Raw genomic sequence first — 23,278 nt, forward strand, 5'->3', positions numbered from 1 at the left:
CTCTGCAGTGGGACTGTGGATGGCCAAGGGTCCGGGAAGCAATCAGAAAGGGGTGGGGGGAGCCCGCAGAAGGAATGGAGTCACAAGAGAAATGCCGCTGGCTCTCTCTGTCCCCCTCAGTGCACACTGCCCCAAGCGGCTCGGCCGGGCAAAATGGGAGACAGCCACTTACGCCAAGGCAAAAGCCACCAGGGCCCCGACCACCACGATGAAATCCAGGATGTTCCAGAGGTCTCGGAAGTAGGAGCCGTCCCGCAGGATCAAGCCCTGGTCTATCATCTGCAGGGAGGGGATGAAAGCACAGGCAGTAAGAACCTCGCTCCGCAGCAAGGGGCCTGACCCGCTGGCTTCAGGGAGCATTGGGGCTGAGCTGCTGACACTTGCTCCTGGCCCTGTTGGGTGCCCAGCGCTAGCGCCTACATAAGCGGCCTGGTCATGGGAGCTCAGCTCCTCTGAACATCAGGCTGGTTCAGTTGCCTGCGTATGGATTAAGGGGCCTAACTGTGGGCACCCAAATGGGGAAGCCCCGGCCCTAAGGCCTTGGAGGGCCACCTCACAGACTCAGCCCATGGGACTCAAGAGGCAGCAGGTGGTGACGTCACTCCTAGAGAGCACATTCCATCCAAAGATCTCATCGCGCTTCACAGAGGAAGGCAGGATCATTATCCCCATTTTACAGAGGGGGAAACTGAGGCCCAGAGCAGGCTGTGTCTTGCCTGCTACCCCTGAGCAGGCTTAGCCACAAATAGAGCCTGAGTCTCTTGCACCCCAGCCCAGTGCTCTATCCACTGGGCCACGCTGCTTCGGTCTTGTTGGGATGCCAGGTGTGGACGAGGTTCCAGAAAGGCTGGTTTTTTTTTCAATCCACATTTAAGACCGAACTAAACCGAAGCTGCTGGTTCCCGCTGGGTTCTCAGTGGTGCTCCGAAAAGCCCCACCCACAACGAGGAAGTCACAGGAAATTGAGATTATGCCAACAGCCTCGCTTCTCGCCATCCCACCGGCTCTGCCTGGGCTCCCGTGGGGCTCAGGGAGAGATGGCTCTGGGCTGAGCACCACTGCCCGGAGTACCCTCGCCTCCACGGGCGCTTCCCCCCCTGCACTTCAGTGCGCCATCCGGTGATGGGGCAAGGCACAGGCACAGATCAGGGGGCTCCTGGGTGTAACGTGACAGCCACCCTCCTTTGCTGACCAAACCGGTTGTGCAGAACATTGTATAGCGACCGCAGCGGCCTGTGGGACAGCCCAGACAGCCTCTCCATGAGCCAGCACTAAAGAGACAGCTGGCGTGTACGGGACGCGGTTGGGAAAGCCATGCCCACCTGCCCCCTCCAGCACACCCCCACGGGCCCACGGGAGCTCCTCCGCGTGAGCCTCGTACCTTGATAATCATCTCAAAGGTGAAGACGCCTGTGAAAACGTAGTCAAAATACCGCAGGACCTGGGGAGACAGAGCAGATGCAGAGGGGTGTTTGGGAGGCAACTGTGCGGTGCTCACGCACCCAGGCCCATGTTCTTGTCCCAGAGCCAACCTAGAAAAGAGCCCGTCACCTGAGAGCACGGCACAGCCCAAAACTTCGTTCCCATGGAAACTTCCGGGCCATGCGTCAAGCTGCTCCTGGCGCTACTAAATATGGGGGGGGGGGCTCTTGTGTCTGAGCCAAGGGGAGCTGGGGGCCTCTCTGCAGAGCCTTGAGGCTGGGACCCCCAGTTCCCACCCCTGCTTACAGAGGGCCCTCTGGTCTACTCGCTTGTCCCCCTCCCAGCTAATACCCCGGGCCAGCGCTCACTAATCACTGGCGTTGGGACCAGAAATCACTCCGTGCCTGGGGTATTTCCAGCCGCCTCTGCAGCAGCGAATGCTGGTTTGATGTTTAGCTCAGACCAGTGTGATGGGAATTTCCTCCTTGTCCTTCCAGCGCAGTGAGAAATAATGGGGGCACGTTCCTCCTCCCCCCACCCTTGCTTCCGTCTCCTTCTGCCCCTGCTCTGCTCTCACACTTCTCTCTGCCTCCCATTAACTTCCCCCCCTGCCAGGAAGCTGCTGCACTAGCTGCCGACTCCTTCCTCTCCGCCATGGAGCCTTCTTCAGACCTTCCCTTCTCCTGCAAAAGGGGCGGCGCCCTGCCACTTTGCTCGCTGGGGCGGAAGGGGCTGCTCCAGGGGTGTGTCTGCTTGTGTCCCACCGAGGCCCCCCAAAGCCGGCGCAGATCCTGCACAGATCTTTGGGCTGCCCCTCTGCACGAGGATGAATCCCTCCTGCCTGTGTAGAAGTAGACAGGAGCTGATTCAAGAAGACGGACGCGGTGTTTGGGGGACCACGGCTGAGCGGTGGCTCACTAACGCCCGCTTCCTGACTCAGTTTCCCTGTGCGCTCAGTGCCACCGGCAGCAGAGACGTGTAAGGAAGTGCCATCGCCGCTGGCTCAGTTCCAGCTCGGGTGCTACCCCCCGTGGCAGGAGGGAGGCGAGTGGTTTCAGGCAGGCTCTCTGAGAAGGGCAGCCCTGGGCACGACAGCCGTGCAAAGTGGGTAGAGAGGACTGTGGCTGGTTTGCACTTTCATCCCCAGCTCAGTGCACTCGGGCTGGTTACGTGCAGGTGAGCCCAGGTCTCCAGGGACTGACCCCCGACCTGACACCCCCATGACATTTTCACTAAGTAACTCCTTGTGGCTGCCAACACACCAGGACCAACTGTGTTGCATTCGGCAACCAAGCCTGAAATTCAGTTTCCCGGGGCAAATCCGCACAACCCCCTTTTCCTCGCCTGCCGGGTGATGTTGTGCTGAGACCCACATTGGCTCTGTCCTGCGCCCTTCCTTTCCTGGGAGCCACCAGACCTTCGCCCACGTTGTTCTTGGGGCCACTTGGCTGCTCGCTCCCTGGCTCAGTCTCCTTCCCTGAACCTGGATGTCGCCCTGTCAAACGCAGCCCATGTCTTTGCTGCAGAGAAAAGAGGCCGGAAAGCCACGGGCACTTGCCTTCTTGCTGAACCTCCCACTGGAGGCGAGGCCCTGCACTTTCACTACAAGGTCAGTCACAGATGAGGGTACAGCACCAACCTCACCCTGCTACGTCGGGGGGAAACCACAGGCGCTTTGTCTGCCCCAGGATTTCACAGCGGGATAACAATTTCACATCTGACTGTATAGAACCCTACCTTGACATCGGAGAAGTACCACCCCTGTGCCTTAGCCGCCCTGTATCTTCTGGGCTGACACCATCTCCTCTGCCCTTCCTCACACTGGGTACCCAGCTGCACCTTTCCCTCCCAGCTGACTCTCTTTCTCCCCCGCCCTGCCTATTCCTACACTTCAGACCTGCCTCCCATGCCTAACGGCACGCTGAGGAGTGCCGGGGTTTGGACCGGCAACGTGTGCGTCTGGTGGTTCCGACAGGCTGCAGCCTGAATTTGAAGCTGCAGCAGGACTAAGGGTGTCCCGTGGAGGTGCGTGTGCAGTAGCAAAGAGGGTGTGGGGGAATATATCCCAGCATGCCCTCTGCTGCCACTCTGCAAAGGAGCAAGGCAAGTTAGCAAGTACAACTGCTCTTCCGCCTCTCCCCACTGTGGTCCATGTGCAGCTGATGGATGGGGGCGGGGAGAGCAGTAAGAAAGTGAGCAATCACTTTGTTCCTGTCCGAGTTGGTCAGGACAGGGTCCTCTGCGGCCAGGGCGATGCTGCTAGCGGCAATCACCAGGAGGATGCACATCTCGAAGTAGCGCAGGTTCACGATGTAGTGGCAGGCCCGCCGCACCCTGCAGGAGAAACAGGTTAGAGCAATCACGAGCCAGGTGTCTACAATACCCAGCCTTCAGATGAGGCGACACACCACGCTGCACTAAATGGCATGCTACGCTGCACTAAACGGTACGCCACACACTGCACTAAACGCCACGCCACACACTGCACTAAACACCATGCCACACACTGCACTAAACGCCACGCCACGCTGCACTAAACGGCACGCCACACACTGCACTAAACACCATGCCACACACTGCACTAAACACCATGCCACACACTGCACTAAACACCATGCCACACGCTGCACTAAACGCCACGCCACACGCTGCACTAAACGCCACGCCACACGTTGCACTAAACGCCATGCCACACGCTGCACTAAACGCCACGCCACACGCTGCACTAAACGCCACGCCACGCTGCACTAAATGGCACACCACACGCTGCACTAAACGCCACGCCACGCTGCACTAAACGGCACGCCACACACTGCACTAAACGCCACGCCACACACTGCACTAAACGCCACGCCACACACTGCACTAAACGCCATGCCACACGCTGCACTAAACGCCACGCCACGCGCTGCACTAAATTGCATGCCACGCGCTGCACTAAATGGCATGCCACGCGCTGCACTAAACGACACGCCACACGCTGCACTAAACGGCACACCACACACTGCACTAAACCCCATGCCACACACTGCACTAAACTCCATGCCACGCTGCACTAAACAGCACACCACACACTGCACTAAACGCCACGCCACACGCTGCACTATACGGCACGCCACGCGCTGCACTAAACGGCACGCCACGCGCTGCACTAAACGCCACGCCACACGCTGCACTAAACGGCATGCCACGCGCTGCACTAAATGGCACGCCACGCGCTGCACTAAACGGCACGCCACACGCTGCACTAAATGCCACGCCACACGCTGCACTAAATGCCACGCCACACGCTGCACTAAATGCCACGCCACACGCTGCACTAAACGGCACACCACACACTGCACTAAACGGCACACCACACACTGCACTAAACGCCACGCCACGCTGCACTAAACGGCACACCACACACTGCACTAAACGCCATGCCACACGCTGCACTAAACGCCATGCCACACGCTGCAACGAATGACACACTAAGTGGCACCCACACTGCACTAAACGGGATGCTATGCTGCATTAAACGGGATGCTATGCTGCATTAAACGGGACGCCACACACTGCACTAAGTGGCAGCTCACACAGCACTAAACGGCACGCCACGCTGCACTAAACGGCACGCCACACTGCACTAAACGGCACGCCACACTGCACTAAACGGCACGCCACACACTGCACTAAGCGGCAGCTCACGCTGCACTAACTGTCATGCCACTCTGCTTTAACCAGCACACCACTGTGCACTAAACGGCACGTCACACTGCACTAAACGCCACGCCGCACTAAACGGCACGCCACACTGCACTAAACAGCACGTCACACTGCACTAAACGGCACGTCACGCTGCAACGAACGGCACGCAACATTTCATCAAACGCCACGCCTCGCTGCACCACACTGTGGCTGGCTGGGTGGCTCAGCCAAGCACCAGCCTTAGGAAATGCCAGCTTTGTGGTTGCCCTTCCTGGGCAGCCTTCCTTTGTCCCCCTGCGTGTGGAACAAGACAGGAGGCCCGTGGAGGGAGACAATACAATGGAAGATGCCAATGTACACGCCCGGGGGGCAATTGAAAGCCCTGGAGCCAGGCAGTGTAGGAGCTGGGCATCTGGAGTCACAAGGAGCCCAGGCTCCTGCAGGAGCCGAGCTCTACCTCTGTGGTGCTGCAGCCAGCTTGGGCCAGTCCTGTTCCCACCCCCTGGAGCTGAGGAAGCAGCAGCAAATATGGGAAGCTGGTGGGGTGTAAGTAGGGGCCCCAATGCTGCCTCAGGCTTCCCCTGCTCCTCTGGGTACCCAAGTGGCTGCCGGTAAAAGCCTGCCAGGCCCTGCCCCATTAGATCCTTCCCCTTCTCCAGGGCCCAGTTACTTCAGTCTAAAGGCCAACGAATATCTCACGGGTTTGTCGTGCTGAAGATGAACATGGAGCTGTGAGGCACCATGGCTTTGCCCGACCTGGAGCTTTTCTCCTTCTTCCGTTTCTTCTCCTTTGCCTCAACCTCTTTGGCCTCTGCCTCCTTTAAGGGGCTGGCTTCTCCATCCGTCTTGTTGCTAACTGCAAAAGAAACCAACCCCCTTTACTGACCCATCAGGCTAACAGCAGCATGGCTCTGCACCCTGGATGAAAGTCTGGGAGATTTTCCTAGGAGATGGGCTGGTCACATCCCCACCGCCTCTGAGCTTTGGGTTATCCACATGGAACTGGTACTGGCTGATGGAATACACGGTCCCTGCCTTGTGCAAGAGCTTGCAAGAAAGTACAGGTTGAACCTCTCTAGTCTGGCTCCCTTGGGACCTGACCAGTGTCAAACCAGACAATTTGCCAACCCATGGGAGGTCAATCTTGTCTAGCAGTATTTCCAACAGTTCCACTGCTTACTGGGCTCTTAGAAGACATTTGGGGGTAAATTAGAACAAAATAACAGCACAGACCACAGAGCCAGGACTGGTGGCTGCAAACAAACTTTATGGGGCCGCAGGAAACTTGTCCACACCCATAATAAGCAGACATCCCGCTACCTAAAATCATGCCAGACCATGGATGTTGCCAGACTGGCGAGTGTCCAACTAGAGAGGTTCAACCTGTATTGCACCCTGCGTCGGTTGTAAAACTTCCTGTGCCTCAGGCGTTGTTTTGTGCTGCCGTGTGAGTGGCACCACCCACAGAACCACGCACAAGACTCAGCTGCCTCAGAATGTCATTTCTCCACGGTGAGGAGGAATGGGAACGGCAAGACTGCTCTTTTACATTCCCACGTCCACGTTCTGCCGTTAGCGGGAGAGATGAAAAGGAAAGGACAGACACGGGCTGTCAAGCAGAGACACAGACAAAGGGCTTTAACGAGGCACTTTTTGTGGTGCTGTTTAATTAATAACACACTTTCAAATCTCTCACTTAGAAGGTGAGGGGAAATGTTCCTCTGGTTTTTATAGGGTTTGATTGACAAGCAATCAGAGGGGGATGGGTTTGCTGGAGATGAAGTTAAATTTAGTGTTTGGCATAGGCCCTGGCAATCGGGACGGAGACGGAAGGGCGGGAAGGGAGACAGGGAAAGAGGGAGGCAAGATGGAGGTGAGAAAGAAGGAAGGAGAGCAAAGGGAGAGGAGGAGGGGAAAGCAGTCCTATGAGTGACTGGGGAGGAAATGAAAGCGACAGCGGGACGGAGCAACGGAGAGGGAGAAAAAGACAAGGCCCAGCACGGGAGACAGAGGCTGCAGAGAGTGTGCAACGAACAGCCACTGTACGACTGTGAGACACACCCGCACGGGGCAAGCGTCCAGGCCAGGATCAGGGCCTGAGCTGCACGTTTAGGCACAGCACTGGCCCAGGGGGAGATGCTCTGTTTTACCCCACGGCTGGAGGGTTTGCCCTGGGCCATGCGCATCAGGATGTTCTGCCTGGCTGACACAGGCCTGGCTTTTTCTCCAGCACTGCTCTCGCGGGGAGGAGTTTCCCGGTGGCCTCGAGGCGAGGCCGAGAGACTCCGCCTGCATGTCCCTAGATAACGGAAAGAAGGCTTTGCCCACCCTGGGGATCTGCCCTGGCTACAACCTGCAGTGCAGCTGCACTAATGCAAACCCCTGGTGCAGCAAGAAAAAGTCACCGTCCACTCCAGGGCCACGTTTCTTCTGCTGCTTATCTGTGTCTGTGCCAGCAGTGCTGAGGCCCCAGTGTGCTAGGCACTGTACAAACACAGCCCCTCCAGGAAAAGCCACTGAACTAGGCTGGGGATGGGGCTTCACATACCAACAGGGCGAACAACGGGAGGGTAGCAAGCGTCAGGCTAGTTCCAGAAGGGTTTTTTTAGGGAGGATGTTCAGTTCGGAGGGGAATCTGCTAAGCGGCCAAGCACGGGAATGGGGTGGAGGACGGAGCAGGGAAGAAGGTGTAAGAAAGGCAGCTGTGGAGTGAAGCTCAAGTGAGGAGACACATCCACGCCAGCGCTGAGCACGCCAGAAACAGCTGTGGCGCGGGCAGCAGGACGTATGATCCCAGCTGCGCGTCTCTCCCAGCGCACTAGCTCGAGGGGCGCTAACGCTGGTGCGTCTTCGAGCGGGAGCAGTCACCCCCTGGCTCCAGCGCAGACATACCCGGCGAAGGAGGCAGGGCGGGAGCAGGCAGCAGGGCAGGGGAAGGCGGAGAACGGGTCTGAGCCTTTTGACTGGAACAACTAAAGGTCTCTGCTTTGGCCGCTCCTGCCCCCAACAGCGGGAGTCTCTGGCTGGTTGCTCTCTGCAGTTTTCCCCCCAGGCCACAGTGGAGTGGAAGGGGTGAATGTTGGCCTGTCTCAAAGGGGAGGTTCAAGCAGGGATGAACCGCCCTGGATCAAGCCATAGCTTAAAGCATTTTCGGCTGTCTGGGCGCTGGCTCCTCATGGCTGAGCTCCTCAGTGGAGACGTGGCCGGGCCACGAAGCAATCGATGAGACTCTGGCCAATCAGAGCTGTGAGTGCCATTATCCCGAGGGGCGGCCGGCTCACCACCCAGCCCCCCAGGCACAGAAAACCCCTGGCTTTCCACATGTGACAGCAACAGTGGGGGGTGGGCCAGAGCATTGGTCCAACATGCCACATGGGACACGGGGCCGTGGCTACGAATTCAGGGTTGGTGGGACTATGGGGTGGGGCTGGAGAGTGGACAGGGCTGACGATGCTGGGGGGGGGTCCTCTGGGGAAGCCACAGTGTTCCAAGCAGCGCCGTGGGTCACGGCAGAGGAGAGAGAGGCAAAGAGCAAAAGAGACAGGTCCTCACTCTGTACCACAGCGGAGTCTTGGACATCGATCATGATGGTGGTGCTCTCAGTGGCTTTCTCCGTGTGGGCCGTGACCGAGGACAGCTCAGGCTCGCTCCGGCTGACGGCTCTGCTCATCTCCAGCTGCATGCTGCCCAGCAGGGCTTGGTCACTGGTGTCCAGGACGCTGCAGTCCTGCTCCGCCAAGCTCTCGTTCTTCTCCGGGCTGAGCTCCTGGGGGGCTCTGAGGGGGCTCGTTTCCTTCATGGCCCCAGCAAAGGCAGCGTCCCCGGCCGGGATGTCACTGGTCCTACAGGGAAAGCAGGAAGGGAAGTGGCGAGAGAGGACAGATGGGGAGAGGGGGATGGGGGACAAGGAAGACAGAAGGGAGCAGGGAGAGCAAATGGAGACGAGGGAAAGGGTCAGCGAGAACAGAGGGAGAAATGAGGTGGATGAAACGGGGAGGAAGAGAAAGAAACGAGCCCAGGTTGCTTTCTTGCCACATTACAAAGGCTCCAGGAAGAAGAGCCGCACGCAACGCCCTGCCCGGAGCGCAACCCCCCGATTTGCCAGCCATTGGACAGTCTGCCGGAAGTGTCTGTGTGCTTTGCTCAGCCTCTGCGAAGCACCCAGGTTTCCCCTGGTCCGTTAAAAGGGATTCCCTGCATTGCCTTGGCTGGGGGGATCCGTGGCACGCCTGGAAGGAATGACTAGTATGATCATATTCATTTGTCTCGTGTGCACTGAACTTTTCTCAGCACGCTCCTTGGGCTACAGCGACACCTGCTGGTGAGGGCAGAAATAATCACAACCGTTCCGCGCTTTACACCCCACTGCTGGGCTACGTCTACACTGGCACCGTTTTCCGGAAATGCTTAAAATGGTCTACATTGGCCATGGACGCTTTTCCGTTATAAGTAGTTCCGGAAAAAGTGCGTCTACATTGGCAGGATGCTTTTCCGGAAAAGCACTTTTTCCGGAAAAGCGTCCATGGCCAATGTAGACACACTTTTCCGCAAAAAAGCCCCGATCGTCATTTTCGCGATCGCGGCTTTTTTGCAGAAAAGACTACTGGGCTGTCTACACTGGCCCTTTTCTGGAACAGTTTTCCGGAAAAAGGACTTTTGCCCGAACGGGAGCAGCATAGTTTTTCCGGAAAAACACTGACAATTTTACGGTAGATCGTCATTGCTTTTCCGGAAAAGCAAGCGGCCAGTGTAGACAGCTGGCAAGTTATTCCGGAAAAGTGGCTGCTTTTCCGGAATAAGTGGCCCAGTGTAGACACAGCCCTGGAGTCTCCTTTGGCCAGAGGCAAGGACTCCCCTGTGTCCCTCCTGCCACTAGGGAAGACCAGAAAAGCGAGGATTGCATTGAGCTACTGGGGGAGGAGGGCTGGGAAAAACGAGTGGATCTTTTCTGCTTTTGCTGAGCCTGGGGAGAGAAATGAGCTCCCAGTGGGATTTCCAGGGGACCCCGGAGAGCGCAGCTGGGACCAGTGGGATCAGCTGTTGTGTTTGATTAGATTAATGGGCGTAGCATGAACATTACATGTCACTTTGGACCTCGTAGGGAGATGGCAGAGGGGTCCCACTAAAGCAGAAGCCATGAGGTTTGCTGTCCCCGATTCCCATCTGAAAATCTTCCTCTTATGCCAGAAAGCCCCAGGCCTGGTCAGAGCTTTCCCAGCGTGGGCGGAGGCAGGGAGACTTCGCAGGGAAATGAGGAGTGCAGACCAAACCAGTGCCGGGTTTCAGCGCCAGCAGGGGGCGCTGTTCCCCGTGACGCCTCGCGGAAAGGTCACCATTGCGCCTGTTGGGAGCATCACTCCCTGTCTAGGCGAGGGTGCTACTGCTGGGCGCAAGGGGTGGACTGGGGAAAGAGGAGAAGCAGAGCGAAAATGGCCCGCAGGAGGCTGGTTGCCGGACAGGTGGAAGGGCTCCTGGGGACGCAGAGCCATCGAGAGCCGGGCCCGGCCGCACTGCTGGGTTTGATACAGCCTCCGGTTCCCAACCCCCCACCCCGGTGACAGGCTGGCTGTCTCTCCGCTGCGGCTCATAGCCATCAGTCAGGGAGGGGCGCCCTTTACCTGTCCTGCTCCTCGCCCGCCAGCGGCTCCTCCTGAATCACGTCCGCCTTCTCCCCTTCCTTTCTAGCCTGCTCTCCATCCGTGGGATTGACTTCCTCCAGGCCCACCTCTTGGCTGGCTGACCTGCTCTCCAGCGCCCCCGCCGCCTCCTTCCCCTCCGTCCTCATTCGCCGGTGTCGGCTGCGCCGCTGGCTCTGCCGCAGCCGGGCTCTGTCCTCCATCCCTGCCCCGCCCCCTCTGCCTGCCCCCTCCGGCTCAGTCCCATCGCAGTTCCCGTGGCATGATTTCTGATGCCACTGCTCCCTGTCTCTCTTAGCCCGAGGGGAGGGTGTTTTCTGGTCCTCTTTGGCGCTTGGGCACGCGTTGGTGTCTGCGGTGGGTTGCTCCAGGCCTTCCCCCGGTGGCTGCTCTGCCCTGCCCCCCTGGTCCTCTTCACTCTTCTCCCCGGCGTTTTCTCCGGGCTTTTTCCTCCGGAATATGCTGGCGTGAGGGTTGATCAGGGGAGGGGCATCCTTGTTGAGGCCTTCCTGGCTGGACATCTGCATGTGCCTGCGGAGCTGACTGGTGCGCTGCTCCCACACCGACATGTGATGGCGCCGCCTCCTGTCCCTCCTGGGGAAGGAAAACAAAGGGCTTCAGGCCACCTCTGCACTGCCCAAAACCCGAGATCCCGCCCCGAGACCCACAGCGTGTGCGCCTGAGCCGAGACAGACCCACCCTTGTTCCTCAGGCAGGCGCTTGCACCAAGGTACCGGGCGTGCACCGTGCTGCCTCTCTGGCTTGGGGAGGGAGCATGTTGCGCCCACTCGGCACCGGTGCCAACGCCGACACAAGAGGCAGGGCTGTGGGAAATCCGGCCCAATGGATGGGAGAGCTCAGCCATGCAGACACACAGGCCCTGGGACAAAACCATCAAGAGACAAACCCCACCGAGGGGTAGGCCCATACACTCATGCATGTGTGAGCCTCCATCTGCAAACACAAGACCATACATTTAGCCACACAAGGGAACACGGTTGTGCATGGCCCCCTCCCCCCTACACAAATACATGAACACTTGGCCCCCTGGGGCCCGTGTGTGTGGAATAAAAGACACAAAAATATGCATGTTGCAATTGCAGATCTACCGAGGTAAACGTGTCGGTGCGTACAACTCGCTTCATGCGCAAATACACATGGCTACATACACATGTAAGCAAGAACCAGAGGAGGCTACATACATGCAAGACCCTGGGCAGACATGCACAGACGTTAGCGAGCAGTCTGCTGGGTTCATCTTGAGAATGCAACGCATCCGCCAACAGGGGCAGGGCTGTTTGGGTCATGCTGCGCAGGGTTATGGTGGTGGTTGACGTTGATGGTTCACTGCTGTTCCCGACCTAGTCCTAGCCAGGCCCTCGGGACAGAGTAGAACTAAGATCTGGCTGGTGGATTCCCCCCGGGGGATTTCTCCCAGTTCGGGATGAGATGAGAGAAATCTGGCTAGTTGCATCTGAATCCAGAGGTCGGGGGCGCCCCGTTCAGAACTGGATTTGTCTTAGGCTGTGTCTACACTAGAGACCTTACAGGGGCACGGCTGTAATGCTGCGGATACCGCCACACTCGAGTAGCCATGTGGCGGTATCCGCAGCATTGCTCGGGGTTCCTGTGGGTTGTCAGAGCGGCTCTGAGCACTCAGACTAACCCCGCTGACGTCCGGCTCTGCACAGATAACGGGAGGTGTCGCTCTCGTTTTTGGTCCTTCCAGCGCCAAGTCAGGACTCCCCTCAGCTCCCACCGGGGAAGAAGGTTTATTTGACTGGACTGGCGCACTTGGCTGGGTTTCAGGTCTCTATGGAGAACACCGTGCTGCCAATAGCCAATTCGAACAGTGGCCAGATAGGTGATTAGGATTATGGTTTGTCTATTAAAAGTCCCTTTCCATAGATGTTCCTCACAGATCACAGCAGAGCCAGGTGGCTTGTGATGGATTAAATATCAGTCATCCTAGTAAGAGGGTTCAAAAAAGAACTAGAGTAAATTCACGGAGATCAGGTCCCTCAGTGGCAGGATGGTCAGAGACGGCAGCCTGTTTGCCAGACACTGGGAATGGGTGATGGGAGGGGATCATGTGATGACCCCCCGAGCTGGCATTGGCCACTGTCAGAAGACAGGACACTGGGCTGAAAGGCCATTGGTCTGACCCAGAAGGGCCGTTCTCGAGTTCTTTTCATTCCAAGACAGACTGAGTCAAGTGGTTTTTGCTGCAAGGTTTTCTTCTTGTATTTCCTAAGGAGTGGCAATCAGGTCTGGACTAAAATGGATTCTGTCGCTGGCAGCAGGACAGCAGCTGGAGGGACGAAAGCAGCACCGTCTCTGGCTGACTGTCAGCCTGTTTGGCTAAGCGAGGGGCTAGGAGAGCTGTAATTCAGCCAGTGCCCCTTGAGAGGATAAGTCTAGCCTAGGAATTCTGGGCCTCTAGTGGCTAACAGGATAAGGACCTGCCTTGTGGAGCACAGGGTGTGAGACTCCTCCAAGGGAGTATCCCAGGATCCAGCTCAGAAAACCAGCTTTTACTGTGGCCTGTCTCCAGCCAAGGGAAGGCCACAGGAAGAGGGCATCCCAAGGCAGGGCTGGCGTCATTTGGAATCCCCAAGTTTTCTTGACCCCCCTTTGAGTCTGGCTTGCTGCTGTGTGGGGCAGTTACTGGTAAGTCTTCCAGGTGGCTGGCCGGCCTCCAACAAAGGCTGAAGGGCGGATGTCCGTGTTGGTTCTTTTAGAGCCACATCCTCCCCCCCAGGCAGAGGCCAGGAGAGGAAAGGAGAGCAGCATCTGCGGGAATCAATCGAGGGTTTCTAACGGGATGTGCCTTTGCCGCTTTGCAAAGCCTAGTCCGGTGATTCCATTCTTCCCTGGAGAAGAGGCTAGTGCTGGGGGGTTGCTCACCTACACTCGCACACGGGACTCGGGGTTGTTACCCCTCCTCTCCTGTGTGGCTGTAAAGGCAGTGGGAGAGGCTGAGGGCTCCACTGCTGTACGACTGACAGAGAAGGGGTCTCGGGCATCAGACCCGGTCTGCACAGCCTCCTCGCTGACTCAGCGAGAAACGGGGGGTTGGGTGAGAGTCCAGCCAGAGACCGGTGACGTAGGCCGCTCAGGGAAAGGACGCCAGATATAAGGTCTGCCTTGGTCATGGAACTGCAGCTCTCCCACTCTGGAAGACCGGCGCCGCGTTATCCCGTCCGCTTCTGGCTGACACGCTGGCGAACTTTCACCTCGGACGTGACCTGCATCCCGGTGAGCCAGATCCGCCACCTTCCCCTGGGGCTGTCGCAATGTGGACGACCTGAGGCTCCCTCCCAAAGCCAGCTGGGCCGTGCCTGTTCTGCACCCTCTGCATGAGCCGTCACTTCCCGGCGGGGTGGAAAAGGGGCTGATTTCAGGGCTCTGCTGTGCCCTGTGTTGGGGGGGACTGTAGCCCTGGACACCCCCCACAGACAGACAGACAGACAGACAGTGCTGCGGTGACCAGCTGAGCTCAGCTTTTACTCACAGTCTTTCCATCCTGAGGGAGGGCATTCCGAGCGGAGGGCTCTCACCTCCCGTCCTTGCCTCTCTCCTGGCCTGACAGAGCACGAAACTCTTGGGCCACAGGGGGTAGTAACGTCTGTCTGCCTGCTTGGCCTAGCACCTTGGTAGGAGAGGATCCAGGCTAAAATCTGGCTAAGAAGCCGTCCTTCGGGAAGGGGGGTTGTGCACTCAGAGAATGGGCTGATGGGTGCGTTTTAATGGATCGAATAAAACCTTTAAAATATCCCACGTATGCACACAAGCAGGCATCAAAGGACAGACATCCCCGCACGGCACACGGACACACCAAAAAACACACACACGGGCAAGCACACACACATGGCACAGACCCATGCGCCGGCACACACAGCTAAACAGACCCCAGCTCACATGTACCTACAGTATCCACACACACGTACAGTGCTAACATACACAAGCACACACAGACACGAGCAAACGGAGACACAAAAGAGCACACTTAGTTGAGACACCCGCACGCACACACTAACAGAGGCAGGAGCACACACGAATCAGATGCCCAGAGGAGTAGACATAGGCTGCGAAATAGGTAGGTGCCTAAGTTTAGCACACACAAAAATACACGTAGCCACATACGCACATCGCCACGCACAACACACAACCATATGGCACACATACAGTTGGCTGCTGCGCGGCTCCCACATCGACATGTGGTGTCTCCTCCTTCTGTCCCTTCTGGGAAAGAAAAATGAACCGGTTGAGTCCACCTCACCCCTGAAGGGTGACTCACACCCACAAGCGGAGACCCACACACACTTCCCCGCACACGCATAACGTGATTTCAGGCACCGCTCACTAGCATGTGCACACAGGGAATTGCGCAGCATGTGCATGTATATGTACAAATGGAAAAGAGTTCATCGCATCCCCTCAAACTTCTACATCAACAAATCCTTTTGCAAACCATTTCATCCATCCACACACACACACACAGGCAGATTTATACCTAGCTACGCACACACTGATACAGGCATGCATTTCAAAGCTGTTGGGCTGTCAACACCACGGGGGTCTATAACACTATATATAACCAAGACACATGCACTCACTGATCCTTAAATATACAGCTCCTGACTCTTACTGACACTAAGAACCCTTTGCTCTGCCTTGACTGGGTGAAGGATTCTTAAAGAGAGCTACGGAGATTCATGCCCATACACAGAGGCTATGTCTAGACTGCAGGCCTTTTTCGGAAGAAGCTTTTTTCAGAAGAGATCTTCCGAAAAACCTCTTCCGAAAGAGAGCATCCACGCTGCACAAAGTGCATCGAAAAAGCTGAATGGACGCTCTTTCGCATGTAAGCTGTGATTGCTATGAACAAAGCAACCACCAGGGCACCTGTGCTTTTTCCTCTTTCCTCTTCTGAAAGAACTCTCTCTTCCCCGTCCACACACGCCTTTTTGCAGAAGAGCACTTTCACAAAAAGGCTTCTTCCTCATAGAATGAGGATTACCAATGCCGGAAAAACCCCTCTGTTCTTTCGAAGGCCTTGCGGAAGAATGCGGTTGCAGTGTGGATGTTGCTCAAATTTTGTCAGAAAAACAGCCGTTTTTCTGACAAAACTCTGTAGTGTAGACATAGCCTTACAGTGTGCATACTGTCACATGTACATACCTGCCAGCTAGACTCTATGTGCCTGAAACACATGCACATGTATGTACATGCATGAACACATTTTGCCCTCCCACATACAGATCATACATCCTGTATGCATAGATACAGCCACAGACTGCACCCACGCCCAAACTTGGTATCCATCCCAGGGTACGTCTAGACTATACCTCTCTTTCGACAGAGAGATGTAAATTAGGCACATCGAAATTGCTAATGAAGCAGGGATTTAAATATCCCGCGCTTCATTAGCATAAACATGGCCGCCGCTTTTTTTCGACACGGAGCTTTTTTGAAGAAAACACGGCAGTCTAGACTGGGATCTGTCGAAAAATAAACCCTTTTTCAACAGATCCTGTAAACCGAGGAATACAGAATCTGTTGAAAAAGGGTTTATTTTTCAACAGATCCCCGTCTAGACGGCTGGGGTTTTTTCGAAAAAGCTCCATGTCAAAAAAAAGCGGCAGCCACGGTTATGCTAATGAAGCACAGGATATTTAAATCCCTGCTTCATTAGCAATTTTGACGTGCCTAATCTACATTTCTCTGTCGACCGAGAGGTGTAGTCTAGACACAGCCCCAAGTACATATACACAGGACCTGCCTGGAACCAAATGCATGCAGATAACTGTGTAACTATACATGCCTCACCAGGGATAAGCATGCTAGTCCTCTTTGTACACCTCAGACAAAGATACACAGACATGCACAGAAGTGGTCATGGGGTTCATAAAGGCATGCCTGCCCACATGGCGACTTCATGGCTAAAATGCACATGTGCAAATGTCAGTACATGTGTATGTGGTTATACGCCAGAACAAATGCAGATGGAAAAGTCCCATGCTAATGTGACCATGCCTACACACAATGGCAAAATGCTAAACATGCGCAAGTGCCGTTCCTGCAAACCCATCTGCACATTAAACACTGACATACCAGACCACACACCCAAAACCAACCGGCACTGACACCACACACGTTACACACAAACCCACCCACACTGTAGGAACTCGCCCACAACACACACAAATCCTTTTGCGTGGAAGGCACCCATGCAAACTCACCCACACAGTAGACATTCACGCAAATCTGTGTCATACGGTAGGCATCCATATCCCATTCATTCAAATCTACCTTCACAGAAGACTCACTCTCTACCCACATAGTACAAATCCACCATTGTCCGCACTTGCCGGCACACACATCCACTTACTTCCAAAAGGTCACTCACTTCCCCGCATCCTTTTACCATTCAGTAATCTCCTCTTCAGCTCTGTTTACATTCTACTTTAATTCCCACCATTCCTACCACTGGCTCACCAGCACGAGCAACCATGGAAGTACTAGGAAGACAGGCCACAAACAGCTACCTAGAGCTCTGGACAAATTAAAGTTCACTGATCATTGTTAGTGCTGGACAGCCTTTGAGCATGAAACTTATTCCATTTTTTTAGCATGTCCTCCCAATTGGCCCATATCTGTCCATTCCCTAGCCTTCTGCTACAGTCTTAATCCCTTTATTTCTTAAAATGCATCATTCACACGGCACATCTAGCGGCCAGCTTCCCACTCATTCCCCGACAGCAGCTCTGGAGAGCATATATCACAGCAGTCTGACTATGCGGCCTCTCCCAAAACCATCTCCCAATATAGCTCCTGCCTCCTTCACAGAAGAGTCACACGGGCTGTTCCTTCGCTAGGGAATGGGCAGTTCTTACAGGATCTCTCCCAACTAGAAGCAAGACAGGCCTGAAATCCAGCAAATGAGCCTGTTCTGACAATCTCAGCCCAATGCTGCAGACCCAAGAAGTTCAGATAGTTTGATGCTTTCTGGAGAAGCAGATGAAGTCAGATGCTTCTCTGCACCTTCACGGGAGAGCTGGTCAGAGGACATCCTCTCTGTTTCGCAGAGGATGCCAGAATTTGGCTTTGTTCAGAATGAGAATGAAACCTAAACATTTCAGAATCCTCCAAAGAAGGAACATTCCAAAAAGATTCCCTTTTGCATCAAAAGATTTGTGTGTGGGGGGGGGTGGGGGGGGGGGGGATGAAAACATTCCATATAGATTTCATTTTAGAATGCAGAATACCAAGTGCAAACATTTGAAATGCAAAATCGTTTCAAAACGAAACACGGAAATGCCCTGTCCCCCGAGTGACACAATTGGAGGTTTCAACATCGGCAGCGTGTTTTCTTGCTTTTATGCTCCCTGAAACAAAATGTCAGCAACATTGAGACAATTTCGCAAAGGGTTTCGATTTCTATGGAACTGCTTTTTCTGATGGGAAATAGTTCCGTCAGGCTTCTTCTGACCAGCTCTAATCCAGAAGCTCCCTCTATAAATCCCCTGGTTTTTTCCCATAATGAAGTCACTGATGGCTCGGCGCCACCTACTTCTGCTACAATGGAATCGTTAGTGGGAACTCCTCTAATGGAGGAGTCAACAGGGCTCCTTCCTCTTCCTCCTCCAGGGGGGACTGTTGAGTTTTTTTCTTCATCAGAGGACTCGGTACAGGCCTCCTGCTGAGGGTGTGGGTCTCTGACCTCGCACTCTTAGCACATTCAGAGTGAAAGCTTTCCCTAGCGCTGCTCTATAAAGGCGTGAGATTGGGGAGTGTAGGACAACAAGCGCAACCAGAAACCAGCACTATCTGTTGATGTAGCTACCACCTTGAAGATGCAAAGACCTCCCACAATTAACAACAGAGCTGGTCCCTTTCTATTAGTCTGATCTGATTGTGCTGCTTCAACACCATCAACGAACAATGCCCTGACCATGCACGAGAGCAACACCCGTGTGTCGCCTGTACCCGAGATGTGCATGAATATAGGCACATGCCTTGCATTGTGGCTACCCCTTGCATATACCCCCCTTCTTTTCATGACATGGGTGGCTATCACTATAAGGAGCTTGGGGACAGGCAAAGGTGATGGCTGACAGGGTACAGGTGGCGTGCAACTCACTCAAGAGCAGGCATGTTTGGAGCAGACATCGGGCTGACTTCCTTGGCTTTCTGCAGCGCGTGCTTTTGGTTAAAAGCCTCCTCTTCCTCCTGCTCATCCTGGATGTCAAACAAAAGGGCCCATTACACGGCAGCACCGGGGAGTTTACACCCAGGCGGACTTTGCAGGGTGGTTGTGTGCAAGCCAAGCCTGGTGCAGCCAGCGCTGAGACGAGTTTCTGAATTGCCCAGGGTGGGTTTTCTGTTCACAAAACCCAGTCAAAGCTGACATGGCTTCTGCACTGAGCCCGGTGCTTTCTAGGGGTGTATCAGTTCCACGGCAGTGCTCCGTCCTCGGGCACTTGCCATAGCAGGACGTGCCATTAGCCGGCCCCGCCTGCCATTCTTACTCCCACCGTCGCTAATACGGGATGTGTGGTAGGGATACAAAATCCCAGAGTGCCCCTGACTCATGGCGACCAGAACGGAAAGGCCAGGACCCAGGCTGCCTTCGGCGCTGCAGCAGAGAGGAGAGGGCAGCATATGGCAGCGTCTCCTTCCCTCCCAGAGGCATGTGAAGGGAAAAGGCTGCCCGGAGGAGAATGGGACACTCCCTGCACCTCCCGGACCCGAGCACTGCCAGTGTGGGACCAGAAAGGGGCACATGCCGGCCCCAAACCAAGCACGTGGGGAGACAGAAGGGTGCACATAAGGCTGAATTTGGGAGACGGTCGGCCTCAGGAGGTGCATGGGGAAGACTGGTGCCCCCCCGGAGCACAGGGGGAGGAGCTGAGGAGAAGGGAGCTCACCCTGCCCACACAGATTATAGAGATTAGACATGCACAGGCACACAATGCGGGAGTGGGGGGGGCATGTGAGTGCCATGGGGGGTGGGGCAGGCACAGAGGGCAGGGGGAGCGCAAGAGATATGTGTGTGTGTGTGTGTGTGTGTGTGTGTGTGTGAGCGTGGCGCGACCGTGCAGTGCAGGGTCAGTGTGTGCGTGCATGGGTGTGGTGCACAAGGATGGGGGGCACGTTTTCGTGCTAATGTCTGACTATAGAATCATAGAATCATAGGACTGGAAGGGACCTCCAGAGGTCATCAAGTCCAGCCCCTGCCTTCAAGGCAGGACCAAGCTCCGTCTACACCATCCCTGACAGATGTCTATCTAACCTGTTCTTAAATATCTCCAGAGAGGGAGATTCCACCACCTCTCTTGGCAATTTATTCCAATATTTGACCACCCTATAGTTAGGAATTTTTTCCTATTGTCCAATCTAAACCTCCCCTGCTGCACTTTAAGCCCATTACTCCTTGTCCTGTCCTCAGAAACCAAGAGGAACAAATTTTCTCCTTCCTCCTTGTGACACCCTTTTAGATATTTGAAAACCGCTATCATGTCCCCCCTTAATCTTCTTTTTTCCAAACTAAACAAGGCCAGTTCATGAAGCCTGGCTTCATAGGTCATGTTCTCTAAACCTTTAATCATTCTTGTCGCTCTTCTCTGTACCCTTTCCAATTTCTCCACACCTTTCTTGAAATGTGGCGCCCAGAACTGGACACAGTACTCCAGCTGAGGCCTAACTAGTGCAGAGTAGAGCGGCAGAATGACTTCACGAGTTTTGCTTACAACACACCTGTTGATACAACCTAGAACCATATTTGCTTTTTTTGCAACAGCATCACACTGTTGACTCATATTCAACTTGTGGTCCACTATGACCCCTAGATCCCTTTCCGCCATGCTCCTTCCTAGACAGTCGCTTCCCATCTTGTATGTATGGAACTGATTGTTCCTTCCTAAGTGGAGCACTTTGCATTTCTCTTTATTAAACCTCATCCTGTTTACCTCTGACCATTTCTCTAACTTGCTAAGGTCATTTTGAATTATGTCCCTATCCTCCAAAGAAGTCGCAACCCCACCCAGTTTGGTATCATCTGCAAACTTAATAAGCGTACTCTCTGTCCCAATATCTACATCATTGATGAAGATATTGAACAGTACGGGTCCCAAAACAGACCCTTGAGGAACTCCACTTGTTATCCCACTTTCCACTTGTTATCCCCTTTCCTGGGGCAGTTCTGAGCCTCCTCCTGGGTCACTTCTGTGTGCCCCACTGAATGTTAATAGATTCTCCCTAAGATTGCAGAGGAGAGTGTCACCGTTTGGGGCTGGGATAGAGGATATTCAGGAGCTTACCTGTATCTGTGGGTGCCCCATATGACCCCTGTATCTTGCCCTGACTTCTGACCCCCCCCCCCCTTTTTTCTACATTCCTGCTTCTTGTCCCTGCTTCTCTTGGCCCAGCTGACTCCCTCTCTGGACCCACCCTGAGAAAGGAGGGGTTGAGGTGAGGCAAAGATGGGACGTGCCCTCTCGGCTCTGCCTGCTCTGCCTGCAGGCCTATTCCAAGCCCATGGAAGTCAACGGGAGTCTGTCCATGAACGTCCCTGGGCTTTGGCTCTGGCCCTCGGAGCAGCAGCCAGAGAAAAGGGACAGTCAAGGCGGGAAGAGGGGGGATCAGTCACCTGCTGCCCCGTCCCAGTATCTGCACACTGGGGCCTAGTGGCAGGGGGCAGCTGTGCTCGTTAAAATCCAGCTGCGGCCACCGCTGGCATTGGCCAGGCTTGGACTCCCAGCCAAAGTGGGTCCTGTCCCCAGCTGCAGTGTCCGTGTTGGGCAGCCGTGGCGTTTAGGTTTCGCTCTCCCTGTCTGAGCGGGAGGCCGGGGTCCATTCACGGCCCCACATGGGACCGTATCGCCCCGATGAGTGGGGCTGAGTTCCCACAGCAAGAAATGTCCCGTCCAGGCGGCCCTCGTCACAACCCAGCCCACGCGTTACTTCCTTGGCGCGGCCCAGAGCCCAGGATGTGAGGAGATGGAGGTCAAAGAGAAAGCCTTGAATCCAATCTCTCGGGCACGTCCCTCCCCGCTTTGGCCGCGTACGCTGTCCTCAAAGCCGCGGAGCCACACCAGTCTCCCCCCTTTGAAGCTTGTGAGGCAGTGACAATAGAGAGGGGGTGGCAGTCTCCCTGCATGAGTCACCCTCCCGTCCCTATCGCACTCCCCTGGAAACGCCGTCCCCTCACCCGGCACTGTGAGGAGCGGCGCATTTGGGCCCCCCGGAGGGAAGTCCGACAACACCAGGAATTATTCTGCTCCATGTTACTCGGCTCAGACAAATCCGGTTTACACCAGGGCTGGAGGCTACTCATGGAGCCCTGAGGCCATTCGAACAGACCGGCCACAGAAGACAGGGGCAGCCCAGAGCCCCTGAGCTTTGGGACCTCAGAGTAACCATGGTCCTGGCGGTTCCTACAACCACGCTGCACTCCAGATGGCTTCCCAGCCAGCAGGGCGCTGACGTCTAGCCTGGCCTTGTCCCAGGCGGCCAGTGTTAGCGCCTGATGAATGCAGCGGTGCCAGATAGGTGCCTGGGGAGAGCGTTTTAGAATTCTTCGCACTTTCTCTTTTCAGCGTGCTGGCGCAGCGGGGAAAGCCAGTTGGGGCAGCCCGGCGCACCACTCCGGCAAGGAGGAACTGGCCTGCTGGGGCGCCTGTCTGCAGGAGGCGGTGGCGTGCTCTCAGCTGGGCTCCCAGGGCTTCCGCCAGGCTGCTGCGCTAAGCAGCAGGCAGGCAGGAAAGTTAAAGGGGCTGGATGGCGCACATTCCCCCACTGGTCCAGGACTGGCCCAGCCCCAAGCCTCTCTCCCAGGGCACCATCTGGGGAGGGCATGGGGAGCTGAAGCCCCTCCTTGCCCCCCAACCCTGACTCCCTCCCCCTCCACACACCCTTAACCTCTTAGCCCATCCTCACACCCCACAACCCTGACTCCTGCACTCCCCACATACCTGGCCCCCTGCCCTGAAGCCTGAACATTCCCAAACTCCTGCCCTGACACCTGCATTCTCCCACATCCCCACCTCCTGCCCTCAGCCCCTTCACCCCCACTCCCACCACGAACCCCAGCCCTGAGCCCGCCACCTCACACTAAAATATCTTAGAGGTACTGTTGTATCGCAACCTCCCCTGGGGAGGGTGTATGTGTGTGTGTGTGCGTGCATGCGATGCATCATACCTGTAAGAAATTTAAGTTACTTTCACCTCTGCCTGGGAGACGGCCTAAACGGAAGTGGAGATATTATGGCCCTGATTCAGGAAAGCACGTAAGCACATGCTTTAGTTTAAGCATGGATTTGAGGAAAATTCAGACCAAAGTTAGGGGTCTATTGCCAGAGTGGGCGGGTGAGGTTCTGCGGTCTGGGATGTGCAGCAGGTCAGACTAGATGGCCTGGCCTTAAAGTCAATGGCTGTGTCTAGACTGGCAAGTTTTTCCAGAAAATCAGCAGCTTTTCCGGAAAAACTTGCCAGCTGTCTACACTGGCTGCTTGAATTTCCGGAAA

General features: G+C 55.5%; 1 protein-coding gene across 1 annotated transcript in view; it reads right to left on the reverse strand.

The window, feature by feature from the left end:
- The window catches only part of CACNA1E (calcium voltage-gated channel subunit alpha1 E), a 264,872-nt gene that overhangs the window by 62,087 nt on the left and 179,507 nt on the right, over positions 1–23,278 (reverse strand). Inside the window, exons 20-26 of the mRNA XM_075936805.2 lie at positions 18,895–18,992; positions 10,731–11,342; positions 8,665–8,954; positions 5,812–5,968; positions 3,627–3,756; positions 1,382–1,441; positions 173–279 (exon numbers count right to left, since the gene is read on the reverse strand). Of these exons, the coding sequence (XP_075792920.2) occupies positions 173–279; positions 1,382–1,441; positions 3,627–3,756; positions 5,812–5,968; positions 8,665–8,954; positions 10,731–11,342; positions 18,895–18,992 (1,454 nt within the window). The remainder of the gene's footprint in view (positions 1–172; positions 280–1,381; positions 1,442–3,626; positions 3,757–5,811; positions 5,969–8,664; positions 8,955–10,730; positions 11,343–18,894; positions 18,993–23,278) is intronic.

The sequence above is a fragment of the Pelodiscus sinensis genome, chromosome 9 (genome assembly GCF_052426305.1).
Source record: "Pelodiscus sinensis isolate ZL-2025 chromosome 9, ASM5242630v1, whole genome shotgun sequence".
Lineage (NCBI taxonomy): Eukaryota > Metazoa > Chordata > Testudines > Trionychidae > Pelodiscus > Pelodiscus sinensis.